Source organism: Desmodus rotundus, chromosome 9 (assembly GCF_022682495.2).
Source record: "Desmodus rotundus isolate HL8 chromosome 9, HLdesRot8A.1, whole genome shotgun sequence".
In the NCBI taxonomy this organism is placed as follows: domain Eukaryota; kingdom Metazoa; phylum Chordata; class Mammalia; order Chiroptera; family Phyllostomidae; genus Desmodus; species Desmodus rotundus.
The window spans coordinates 13,548,919-13,562,309 of NC_071395.1; the positions used below are offsets into that span (position 1 = coordinate 13,548,919).

The window sequence follows — 13,391 nt, forward strand, 5'->3', positions numbered from 1 at the left end:
CTGAGCTTTGTGAGGTGGGCTGGCAGCCGTCCAAGCAGAACCTGTTTTCCAGCCGTTTACTGGTTTCTAGAACATTCAAGTGATGCTTCCTGAGGGATTCAAAGAACGCCTACCGGGCGCCCCCCCACCCCACCTCCACACACCATCTATTTCCTGTCCAGCACATCCATGTCCTCTCAGCTTGATGGCACTTACGTTCCTCAGGAGAAACATAAAAGGCCAAATACCAACCAGCCATAGCAGGGCATAAAGCTCTCTTTCCCATTTCCCAGCCATTTTCTTTCTTTGCAGGTGCTTGGTCTTCTTTGCTCCTTTAAAACAGTTACCTTCACACATGCTTGTAGCCATTGTTATTTTCATTATCACAACCTTTCAGACATAAAAAACAAAGAGAGGCTAAAACATTGCCTGCCCATTAAACTTTATGCAAAGAGATAAGAGGAGAAATGAGCCCAGCTTTGGGGATTCACCTAAGTTAAGAAGATGATGAGCTGTCATGCCAGGCAATTCCAATGGCCTCTAAGGAGAGTGACAAAATTGCCAAGGTGTGAGAACAGACACCAAACCCCCAGCCAACAGGCTTTCATAGGATGCCCAAATCCCACAGACCCAGGGCAGTGGGTTCATGGTTAGGGGTGAAAGTGAGGAATGAAGATATCCCTGCCTACAGAGTCCTTATGGACTTTGAAGGACTTATGTCACCCATCAACCCAGACATGGCAGCCTCCGTGCCCCCTGAGAGGAGGCCCTGTCTTTCAGATAGGACTTTACAACGTGAACACCGTAACTGGAGGGGCCAGTTAAGGCTTCCTCTCCAGATACCTTAGAGCTAAAGTCTTTTGTGTGAGTATAATAAACACGGCTGACTTTGGCATAGAACCTGCTCACAGGAGGCTTCACATATCCGGTCGTATCCCGGGGTTGCGGAGCACAGAAACCAGGCTGGTGCAGACACAGGGAAGGGGAACACCTGCTGAGGCTTACCCCTGCCCATCTTTATCCTCCATCTCCTGGCTTTGGTCCAGGAACTAAAAAATTAACCTGCCTATATCTTTCATCAACAAATCCTAACCTATCTTCCTTATATCACCTTTCCCCCCCTTTTCACTGCCACCATGAGAATCATCCTCATTTATTAGTCAAATAGAATGTCTTGGCCGTGAGCTTCTCTGAGTGATGCTAATACCTACAACGCATGGTTTCTGCCCTCAAGGAGGTTACATATAGAAGGGAAGGGAAGAGGTATAAAGCAGTACCTACAATGTCAGGCAGATAGTGCTGGAAAAGATGGGACCGTGAGAAAGCACATTTACAAGACTGAGAAGTTCAGAGACCAGAGGGGACATCTCTGGTGAGAAGATCATAACCTGCCCTGGTTGTGTCCTTTACTGAACACTTGAAAATGTCCTAGGCAAGGGGAGGGGGTGGCGGGAAGGGAGTTCAAGGAAGCTCACAGCTGCAGGAAGTAAACACCCAAAGGTGAGGCTGAAGGTGTGTCTCCTTTGATGATGCCAAATGCCACAAACAGATGGGAGGGACTGCACAGGGACTGGAAGGGCTGAGATGGCTCAAGGACTTGGAAAAGCCTGAATAACGTGGAAGTAGATGTTGAGCCTGAAGCTATGAGGGGAAGATAAACAATGGAAAGAGCAGCGGGCAGTTGCCATAGCAGGGCAAGGGGAGGGGCAAGTAGGGGTGGGAGAGAAGGAGGAAGGTGCAGAGTACCTGTGAGCAGAGAGTGAAAAGCTGAGATGCAAGACCAAACCTAAAACTAACAGGTCTTGTGTAGGGCACATGAGGAAAGCTTTATGGCAACCCTGGGAGTTATGCTGCCCCTTCTTTCCTTGTCTCCCCCTCAGGGCCCCTTAAAGGGCACCCGCATATCTTAAAATGTACTCATCTTCGTGTCTGCTGAACTATGACCCAAGCAAAGTGACTGGTTGGGGCACCTGCCAGAGGTATTGAAAATGAGCGTGCTGTTTGACTCAAGACAAACGGCTGCAGGAAGAACAAAGGCCACCTTTTCTCATGTCAGGGAGGCCTTGTTTGTTTAAACCCTGCCAGGCTGTGAACACAGAGTCGTAAAACTTTCCAGTCTTGCTCTTAGAAAAATAGCAAAGGAAATGCATCAACTGATATGCCGGTTAAACTCCTCATCTTGTAGCACAAAGTTGAAAGCCTTAAGTAAATTCTGCTAAGACAGTTTCCAGGAACTAAATCCATTAATCAAACAAGCTCTGTGTTCGGTGCAGCACAGGGTTGGGACCGGGGCTTATGCTGGACCTGGAGGGGTCACCCGCTCACACACACTGGGCTTGTTTTGCCTTTCAGCCTTGAAAAAACTAACCTCGGGACTCTGGCCTACATATATGCCGAGCATTTAAGAATAAGCTGCATAGGTCATAGGTCACCGAGCAACCTGAAATCACTAAGACGTCTGCATCAGAAAGCTCTCGTCATTTGAATTTTGTCCAGCCACCAAGATTGAGAAGCCACAGGTATTGATATGATAGTGAGTTGATTTAAGCTTGCATCCAGAGGAAGGTGGACGAGATGTATTTTATCTTGAAGTGAACTAGTGAAGTTCAAGGCAAGTGAAATATAGTGCACGGTCTTTTAAGAGAAATACTTCTACATATTTCTCTACATATTCACTGTATGTATACACCCAAGCCTCATGTAAACAGGTGCAAGTGCTGGACACAGTACCAGTTCTCTGTTCCACTAGGTAACCATCTGCCCCAAAGTTCCCAGATGGGACAAAGGAATCTCTTTTCTCCGTCTATCCCAGGTTCTCTGGACGTGAAGGGGACAGTTATGAAAAAGCTAAGTAATCTTCAAGTGTAATTGTGAATACACGGCAATGCTTCTGCATAAAGCACAGCTCCATAGCAAACCTTCAAGAGATATCTACAGGATTGATTTTCCTGAAGGTATCTCATAAAAGCAACATTTGGGGCAAAAGGTAATAGCAACAAGTTATCTGCAGGGAGAAAGATTAGAGATACTTTTCCCTGGAAGGAACAGAGCAGTGCAGCCTAGTGGTCAGGATGGCGGGCGATCAACTCAGAGACCCCCCGGTCCGGGCCCCACACTCTGCTACCAGTGTAGGCAGGACAGGGCACGGGCGACTTCAACTCTTGCTCCCTCATCCATGCATGTGTATGACCACTCCTATGAGTGTTGAAAGAATTAAGTACTACGGGCAGAGCCCGTATAAGTAATACGGAATATTAAGTAATATTAATACCTGTGAATATTAAGTAATATTTTAAAAAGTTTTTAGCATATATTAAGCAACCCCCAAAATGCAAGCTACTATCTTAAAAAAACTGAGACCATCATAAAGAAATTTACGTCACACAGTGTCTCCCTACCCATCCGCATTTGTTTCTTCTGCGCATCCTTCTCTCCTATTTCTGAGAGAACTCCCATAAACGCCTGTAGCCAGGACTTACTATCTGTAGACAGACTGAGCCCTCTCACCCACTTCAGAGTATCACTCAAGCAATTCCCTCTCCTTCCTCCTACATTGTCAATATGCCCTTTGTTACTGGATCCTTCCCTTTGTTAGCACACAAACATGGTGTTACCTCTCCATCTTTAAAAAGTAGCCCTTTCTCGACTCTCCTCTACAGCTTCCACCCTGTTTCTCTGCTTCCTTTCACAGCGAACCTCACCAAGATTTGTCTGCACTTGCTGTGTCCACTTCCTCTCCTTCCTCTTCCTCAACCTGCTTTGCCTGGGCGTTAGTCTCTTTCCCCTCTATCAAAGCTGCTCTCGCCAGTGCTGCCAATGACCTCCACACAACTCAATCCAAAGTCACTCCACAGCCTTCATTTCACATGACCTATCAGCAGCATTAGGCACGTCGAGCATTTCCTCATGGGATTCCTTCTAACCCTGGGTTTCAGAATATCATACTCTCTCGGTATCCTCCTACCTTACTGGCCATGCCTTACTGAACTTTTTTTTGCTGGTTCCTACACTTCTTTTTGAGACGCTAACACTGGGATGTCCCCAGTTGTGATATCGGTCATTTCCCTTTTGTCTGTCAAACTCAATCCTTTGTTGACATTTTTCAGTTTCATGGCCTTAGGTAGCATCTATACATGGACGATCTCCAAATCTGTATCTTCACCTGAACCTCTCTCCTGAATTCTGGATTCTTACAGCTAACTGTACACTTGGTATTTCCATGGAAATGTAACATGTTCCAAAGGAGCTCCTACTCCTGAGCACAACACTTGTTCCTTCTAGTGTCTTTCTGACGAGTACATGGCCCCCTTGCCCCTCCAGTTTTGCTCAGGCCAAAAATTAAATCATTATTGACTCCTCCTTTTCTCTCACTTTCCCTCCAAAATCAGAAAACTGTTGGTATTACCTTCAAAATGAGTACAGGTTGCAAATATTTCTCACCACCTCCACGGCCAACACCTTCTTAGTCCAAGTCACCATCATATCTCACCTAGATAATTGCATTAGCTCTCTAACTGGTCTATACCTGGTTCTACCCTTTACACCTACAGCCTACTCACACCACTACAGCCTAGGTGTTAAACATCAAATAAGGTTAGTCACTGCTCAAAAACCTCCAATGGCTTCTCATTTTTCTCAAAGTAAAAGACAAAGGCGACGCAAAAGACCTACATGGTCCTTCCCCCAGCTTACCTCTTTGAATCCATCTTCTGCCCTCTCTCCTTCACTTTATTCAAACCAAATGGGCTTCCCTGTTATTTCATGATTGTGGCAGGCACGTATCTGTCTCAGGGCCTTTGCACTAGCTGTCTCCTGTACCCTGGAAATCCCTCCCTCAGTCTCCACAGGGTCACTTCCTTGCCTTGTGGTGTCTTTGCTCAAACATTAGCTTCTCAATGAAACTTCCACTGACCAGAACAATGAACTTCAACCCCGCCCTCCAACAATATTCCCAAACCCTCTTACACTGCTGTATATTTTTCCACAGCATTTGTCACCATTGCCATATTACAAAATGACCTTATTTCTCATGTTATTTTTCAAGTGTCTCTCTGCTGCAGCGAGATAAGCTTTAGGAGGATAGCTGTTTTATCTGTCTTCTTCATTGCTGTATCCCCAGTGTTAGGAATAGTGCTCAACACATAGTAGGTGCTCAATTAAAATAGGTCAAATGACAGAAAGGAAAGAAAAAATTATTTTAAATAGTGTGGCACATTTATTATCATAAAACTTTATAACTGGAAGCAAGTTTGAATGTTTGCAGATGATATTATTTTACCAACTAAAGTGAGGTCCAGAGAATCTGTGTGAACTGCCGCAGGTCACGTGGCCAAATAAGTAAACTGTGGACTTGCCACGTTATCTCAGCTCTGAGTCAAGTGTTGTTTTGTTACATCAAAATTCACGGGGCAATTCTAAGGAAAACATTAGTTTCCTGATAAGAGCAGACATTCAAAAATGTCATCATGCAAATTATTATCAGAATTCTAATTTTACAATAAAGGTATCTGTGGTATGTTTTGTTTATGTTCTACTGAGTATATTTTAACTTGTAAATGTACTTTAAAAATTGTTTCACCTGCTAACCTATGAGTTTTAAAAAGCCTGATCCATTCATGCTTCTTTCTCACAAAATTCTAAACATTCATGTGCAGGAATTCATGGAATTCAGCGATATTACTACTTTAAGCCTTTGATGAAAAGGGTGCTCTGTGCTTCAGTATCTGCACTCTGTACATTACAACAGACTTGTCATATGTACGAAACCACTAAAGTAATTGTCTAATGTTGAGTATCAGTCCTGGAACATGATGATTTTCACCCCGGTATGTGTAAATATGCACAAGTATTGAAGTTATTCACTTAATAATATCAGGAAAATCTGTTAAAATAAAATAATAAGCCACAAAGATGGAACATACAACACAGGAAATACAGTTAGTGAGATTGTAATAACTTTACATGGTGACAGATGGTGTTTAGACTTAGCGTGGTGACCACGACATAAGGTATATAAATGTTGAATTATTACGTCATACACCTGAAACTAATATAATGTGGTACGCCAACTATACTTAAATTAAGAAAAAATCTGCCAAAGCATTTATGTCAGGGCTTATAGTTGGGTGCATTGGAAAAAGGTATTCAATGACATAGGTTGGATATTTGGTCTTTCCACGGGGCATTTCATGATGTTCTTGCGAAGAAAGAGAAATGCAGGACATGTAATAAGATGAATGGATAAATACATGGATGGTTGGCCACATCTTCCCAAAGAGTAGTGATCAGCAGGTGTATTTCAATGCACACAGTTCTTTTTAGTGTTGTTCCTCAAGGATCTGTTTTTATCTGTTTTTCCATCATTTTAATCCATTACCTCCGTGAATGGACAGAAAGCATTTATAAAATGTGAATAAAATAAACCTGGGTAGGACAATAGATATGATGGATGAAAGAAATAGGTATTCATTATACTGTACTCAAAAGTGTATTATATTGCCGTCATGGGTTTAGACATCAATCTTTTCAGTAGAATTGAGATAGACCGTGTCTTAATTTTCTGGTGCCCCTAATATTTCACAATTTCTAACCCACAGTAGTGCTTAAATATTACTTGAATCTTGAGAAGCCTGAAAAATAGGTCAAATTTAGCAAGGTCTAGAGATATCAGTGGAGCTCGCAGTAAAATGTGCCGTTCACGTGACTAATGCGAACCAAGATATCATTAATGGAACAGCATATAAAAGTGAGGAGGTGGGTAGTCGTCCCATGTTACTCTGCATTCCATGCTATTCCTTTGAAAATGACTGAAAAAGTGGCAATTCAAAGATGGATATGATGATTGCTTTCAGATATATTTGGTGATAATGCAGAAAAGGAAAGTAAATTTGTTAGGGCAAAGGATTAGATTTGGGCCAATGGGTAAAATGAAAGGAAATGTATTTTGATCAACAGCTAGGGTCTGCCGCTCTAGAAATAAAAACAGTTTTCTGTCGGTGGAGTCATGTGTCACAGGTTAGGTGCAAATGGGCAGAGATACCTGTGGGTAAGCTTCTTTGCATAATTTAGGTGGTTTGATTACAGAATCTTTAAGGGTATATCAAAATCTATGTTTCTAATATTTCCTGATCTTATTCTTCAGTCCTCCACTTATTATGAAATTGAAGGCATGTGGTGTTACACATACATTACATGCTTCTAATTACGTTTAAGTGTATGAAGAAATAGAAGGACAATCTTGTTCACAAAGAAGACACATAAATGCATGTAAGTCATGAACATTTGGACCGGTTATTCTATTACTTGTGTTCAGAACAGTAGAGAAGGTTTACTTCTCTCAGCACTATTTCTATTAATCCTGCAAAGACATCTATGAAGATAAATTGTAAAACCCTGGATCTAAACCAAGCAACCTCCAACACCACACATTAAAAACATTAGTAAATACATTATTAAAGGAAAGTCTGCAACCTGAAAAGAAAGATGTCTGCAGGTTAGAGAGGAACACAAAACGTGGATAAAGGTAGCCACATGCCGAAGACCACCTGTTTACTGTGTTGGATACACACCAGCAACGCAAACACCAATGTTCACACCAAACAGCTGAGATGTGAAAATAAAGGGTGGTGATGGAGAAAGAAAAGCGGACTGTCAAATGGTTGACTTAACCTATGAGATTTCAAAATGTATCCCAATGTAAAACATAAGCTGACAGAATAAAAACTCCAGAAGTTGATTAAAAAGATTTGCTGAGCTTAATACTTTAAGAAAAAGAAACAGAACTCATATGACATGAGGAAACAAATCTCTAATAAATGATGTTGCAACAAATGCCTATTAGTATGTGCCACATCATACATTCCAATAAATTATAGATAATGCAAATTCTTCACTGACTCAATTCATTAATTAATTGTAAAAAGAGAAGAATGAAATGGCTTTTGCATGCCAGTGATGGGCTGAGGATAATTTGGGGCTACTGGAGAAATCAATTTTATTATCATAAATAGCATCTTGAAATGAAATATTAAGTTATATAATGTCAAATTTCACAAATAACCAGAAATTGCAAAACGATAGTTTCCATCCAAAGTAGTATGAAATCAGTGAAAATAAGAATGGCTGGGAAGCCAGTAGTTACAAGGGTGCTTGTAGGCACTGGTGGTGAGATTACCCGTCCTTAAAAAAAGCCATCAAAATGTTCCTATCCACCTAAATGTTGGTTTCTACATGCTAGTTTCCAGTACGTGACACCAGGGTTCCTTGGAAATAGCTGAACCTAGGGACGGAGCAGGGGAAATACACATTGTCATTCACATAAAGTTATGAAATTGGACTAGGTTCATTAATAAAAGCTGATACCATTAAAAATGAAAATCCTCACAGACACTTAGACCAAGTCAGCATGAACATGAACTCTCCACCTATGTCAATGTACCATGGAGGATGCGGGCCACTGACAATAAGAAGAACTTCAAAAAGCCACAGATTCTAAAATGGTTTAGCAATTGTTCTACTGTTAATGAAGTGATAAAAGATTGATGTTCCCATAATTAAACTCCTGATGAAAATGTGAATAGTGAAAAATCAGGAAAACACATTGGAAAAATGTGAATTTAACTTCATAAGCATCCATATTTTCTTATAATTTATTTTCCCCAAGGAAAAGGAAAAGCGAACTGCAGAAGAGGGTAAGGCAACACTATTTCTTCTCTCCAAAGACTGAGGATACACAGCAGAAGGGCTGGGGCAACTCTAATAGAAATCCTCACTACCATTAAAGAAAATGATGTTTGTCTTGGTTTTTGGTGTCAAAATTAATCAAATTAGCAACCAGATTTTAACAACAAAAAATAAAGCCATTTATGGGGACACAACTATAGCTAAATTTTGATGATCACATTTGCTGGTCATCTGTGTTAAGCCATACCTTTCAATTATTTATTTATACACCTCTATGTCTGTAGACACACACACACATATACCCACATGTATGTGCATATATATGCATGTGTATATGGGTGTGTAAATGTATCCATGAAAATACAGACTTCCTAATATGTCTTTGGAGTAATGCACAAACATGTGATTCTTTTTAATTGAATTTTATTTATTTTTAGAGAGAAGAGAAGTGAAGGGGAAAGAGAGGGAGAGAAACATCGATGTGCTGCCTCTCACACGCATGCTGACTGGGGCCTGAATGCACAACCCAGGCATGTGCCCTGACCAGGAATCAAGCCAGTGTCCCTTCGCTTTGCAGAATGACATCCAACCCACTAAAACTGGTCAGGGCCAAACTTAGTATTCTTATATGGAATCAAACCTTCTTAAGTCCTTTTGAAATAATTCACAAAGAATAATCCTCAGAAGAAGGCAAAGAGCACTTTATCTGTTGTACTGCATTCTTTTCAGGCCCCATTCTGAGATATTGTATCCTGATATCTCTCGAAGTTTCTGAGATTTAAGATCAGATGCTTGTTTTTCTACCTAATATAGTTTTGGAGGAATGCATAAAAGTAGATTAAACTATGTCAGATTCTTTAAAAGAAGACACTGTTCTTCTTTCAAGAAGGTTGTTATGTGGCAAAAGAAAAAAAATGAGCATTTCAGGCAGTGCTGACAAGGCAACGGAGATGCAATTTGATAAATAGCCCTCCATCATCCAAGCCAGAGCGGGAAAAGCACGCTATCAGCACTTTCATCAAAGGCGCTACTGACTCCTCTTTTTCTATCTCGTCTTATCATGACTTTCTCATTTTGTTTACTCAGTCAGTGATTGGGAAAAAAAGATTCCTTACCCCCCGGGTGAGTTACAACGGAGTCCACGACCGCAGGGTCCTTTTCTCCGTTCTTGCCGCCACTGCTGCCTTCACTACTGCCATCGCTTTCGACCAGCTTATCCACCATAGCAATAATGCAGTTCAGGCTCTTCCCCACGTTGGCCCACACCCTATCCTGAAAAGAGCATGAGTATCAATACACATTTTTATGGTAAAAAAAAAAAAAACAAGATAAGGCAACATCGGCTGAACCCGTTTTAGAGAAGGAGAGGAGCAATCGTAAGAATGCAGAACGAGTGACTAGCTCCAATATTCCCACCGATCTGGCCAGACTATGGATATACAAGAAATCCATTTTCTCTTAAAAAAGCAAAATTTAAGTGTTATTAAATCTTTTCATTTGGTTGATTATTTTCCTCTGTCGTAAAGCAATGACAAACCGCCCTATAATATTAATCCATAATTGACCCCAAAGCCTGAAATTTTAAACTGCATATATCTATTTTCCTTATGAATATTTAGTAAGAAACAGCACACCGATATTTTTAAAATATGTCCACCACTTGCATTAAAAACTCTTGTTTTTTTAATTCTGACAGGATATACACAAAGTTTACTGTTTTAACAATTTTAAGGGTGCGGTTCGGGGCTATTAAGCACATTCACGTTGTTGGGTGACTGTCGCCACCGTTTAACTACAGAACCTTTTCATCTCCCCCAGCGGTAACTCTGCACCCTTTGAACACGAACTCATTCGTCCCTCCCTCAGCCCCCGGCCACCATCATTCCACTTCGGGTCTCTGTGAATTTGACTACTCTAAGAAATGGAAATTCACAGGGTGTGGTCTCCCGCTAACGAGAATAAACTCTGCTATTGAAGAAAGGGGGACAGAGGGCTGCTCTTAATTTTCCGGATTAGCTTGTATATGAGATAAATTTTCATCTCTTTTCCTGTTGCTCATGTGGAGAGGAACTTTCATTTTAATTAAAAAAAAAAAAAAACAAGCAGTATTGCATGCTGCCTTTCTTATGTAAAGGAATACAAGGGATGGATCAACTGATCTTAATCACGTCTCTGAACAGCCTGCACAGAAGGTAGTTTAAAAGGATAATTTTACATTCTACACCTATATGTTACTCTTCTTCCTTTATTGGTACCTTGAGTTATAGGATTTCATTGATGGGAAAAGTAACTTTTGCAGCCACTAGAGTGATCTTCATTGGAACGAGGAGCAGAGTGAAGCACGTTTATTGACAGAGGTCAACAACCATATAGTAAGGGGTTATGTGGCAAACAGCAGGAAAACATTGAAACCATTGAATGCTTAGAGGACATAAGAGCTGGGAGGGTGTTTGTTGGGGCTGAGAAATGGAGCAGTTCCTTACGTGATACTAATACACAGTTCATGCATCACCAGGTACGGTATTGAAGCCACACTCAACAGCACGCCCTGAGTAGACCCACTCTATCCCTTCCTTTTTTGGGAGGAGATCCTGCCAAGCCTATAGTGAGAGGACTCTGAACTTTGCTGCTCATGCTTCCTTCTCTTTTATGGCATCTACAAAGTGGATTAAAGCTATTGATTTGATGTGCACTTCTGTCTCTAATACCAGACTATGAATTATTTGGGAGCTGTATCCTTAATATATTGCACAGGGCCCGGAAGAAAGGCAGAGAGGGAGGGAGCAAAGGAGGGAGAAAGAGAGAGAGGACTCCAACTCAGAGATACATTGAGGGCTGCTATTTATGTCACCTGGTATATGAACATAAGCTAATTTAACCTCAAACACCATCAAATAAGTTTAGTTTTAGATATAAAGAGACGTGAGGGGAGAGATGTTGAATAATGTCCAACATTAAAATGGTACAGCTGGACTATAAATTCCACTTGACTCCAGGGACTTGATTCTTAGCCCATGGTTTCCCACCAAATTGCGGTGCACGGTGGGAACTCCTCTTTGTGAAATGACCAGAACTCGAGGACGAGCTAGACAGAGGAAGGCTGGGAGAGTGAGCCCAGGGTCAGGTACAGGTGTGTGTCAGCTCACAGGAGCAAGATTCAGCTTCAGTCGTCTAAGATTTGAAAATGAGCCCAGTGGCAGATTCTGTACTATGACTCTACAAAAGGACAGGCTGGTCACGCATACCCTTAAGTCTGAAGTAAGGAGTGTCACATAACCGGAAATGGAGCAATCACTTGGCTAGAGGGTCAGTCAGCTTGGATCATGCGACGTTAGTGGCCAGTATTAACACAAGGCAGTGTCGGTATCAAGGCTCCAAACCCATTCGTGTGACCGGGATATGACACAGGGAGTGGATTACTAGGGAGAAAGATGATGGTTCAATTCCTAGGAGGCTGGAGTGCAAGATAACTATTTTGGAACTGGGGAGCTAAAAATGGGTTGTGAGGGTTCTTGAAGGGAGCCTCGAATCTCTGGTTCCCTCCACTGTTTGTAATATCTCTGTGAAAACATGCGCATGAAGGAAAATAACCGGCAAAAGTGCATTCTTGTTATGATTATCACTCCCCAGGTTGGTTGATGAGTGAAATTCGTTTTGCTTAGGTTGCTGGTATGGCTGGGGCCTACTCCACTTTCTTCCTAAGGTCACACAATTTATTTCAGACTGTTCCCATGAAGAGGAAGAGGAAGGGCTGGTCAGCAGGGAGAAGACCGTGGAAGCATAAGGATGGACAACAGTATACCTGGTGCCACCAAGCCTTTCCCTCTCCGACCAGGGGAACAGCCTCCAGTCCTGTGTGGCTGCTCGGCCACACGAGATATTCAGAATCAAAATAAAACAATAAACCACAAGCACAACCTGTTAGAAAAACAGACTGCTGGGCCTTTTCCCCTGAAAACAGCAGCCACTATTCTGCTGTGTCTCCTGCTGTATGAAAGAAACAATGGAAAACCGGTAGATTAAAAGACTAACCTTTATTAAATGGAGTCTAACTGGTGTCCTTGACCTTCATGGAGGCTTCAGACAACCCAGCTTCTTAGAGATGAAGTAGCTATAATCTTGTTCTTGGCAATGAGGGCATAAAGTCAGTGGGGGAACTAGCAGTAATATTTGTTCCACTCTGAGTCAGGTGCTGATCTTGGTTCTTATTTATTTCTGGGTCACAACCTAAGCTCAAATGAAGGTCAAGCTCAGTAGCAATACATGCAAAAGTCTGAAGGACGTAGCAGTGAGTAGTCAGGGGGACGTCACACCAGGCAGAGCGAGCCAGGAGGGCAGGGGTCATGGTGCTTCCTCGGCATGCCACACATTTATGACCTTGGTAGCACTGAGAGAAATCTTGACTGTCCGAATCAGTAGTTAAATTTTTTTTTAAAGCTCAGCATTGTTTAACTGATCATCTTTTTCATCAGCAGGAAAGTGAAGACTAAACCAGCGCTGATACGGGTGTCCGAAGTAGCCCTGCCGTATCTGTATCTCGTTGCACAACTTCCCACCTGTCATTGCCAATTCCAGCTGACTTTGATTAGAACCGGCCAGTGGATTAACCAGGCCAAGCGCTGTCTTTAGGAAGAAGCTTCAGTTGATCTTTGATTGAGCGAGATTTGTACTGTGCTGGCCTCGCTCAACACTGCAAGCCTTTGTTCTTTCAAAGGCTTGACAGCTCTTTT

At 41.9% G+C, this 13,391-nt stretch overlaps 1 protein-coding gene across 4 annotated transcripts in view; it reads right to left on the reverse strand.

Annotated features, from left to right (window-relative positions):
* INPP4B (inositol polyphosphate-4-phosphatase type II B) overlaps positions 1-13,391 on the reverse strand; it is a 271,452-nt gene that overhangs the window by 65,507 nt on the left and 192,554 nt on the right. For all 4 annotated transcript variants that reach the window (XM_053910927.2, XM_053910928.1, XM_053910926.1 and 1 more), the window contains one exon: positions 9,777-9,933. In XM_053910927.2, coding sequence (XP_053766902.1) covers positions 9,777-9,933 — 157 coding nt within the window. The remainder of the gene's footprint in view (positions 1-9,776; positions 9,934-13,391) is intronic.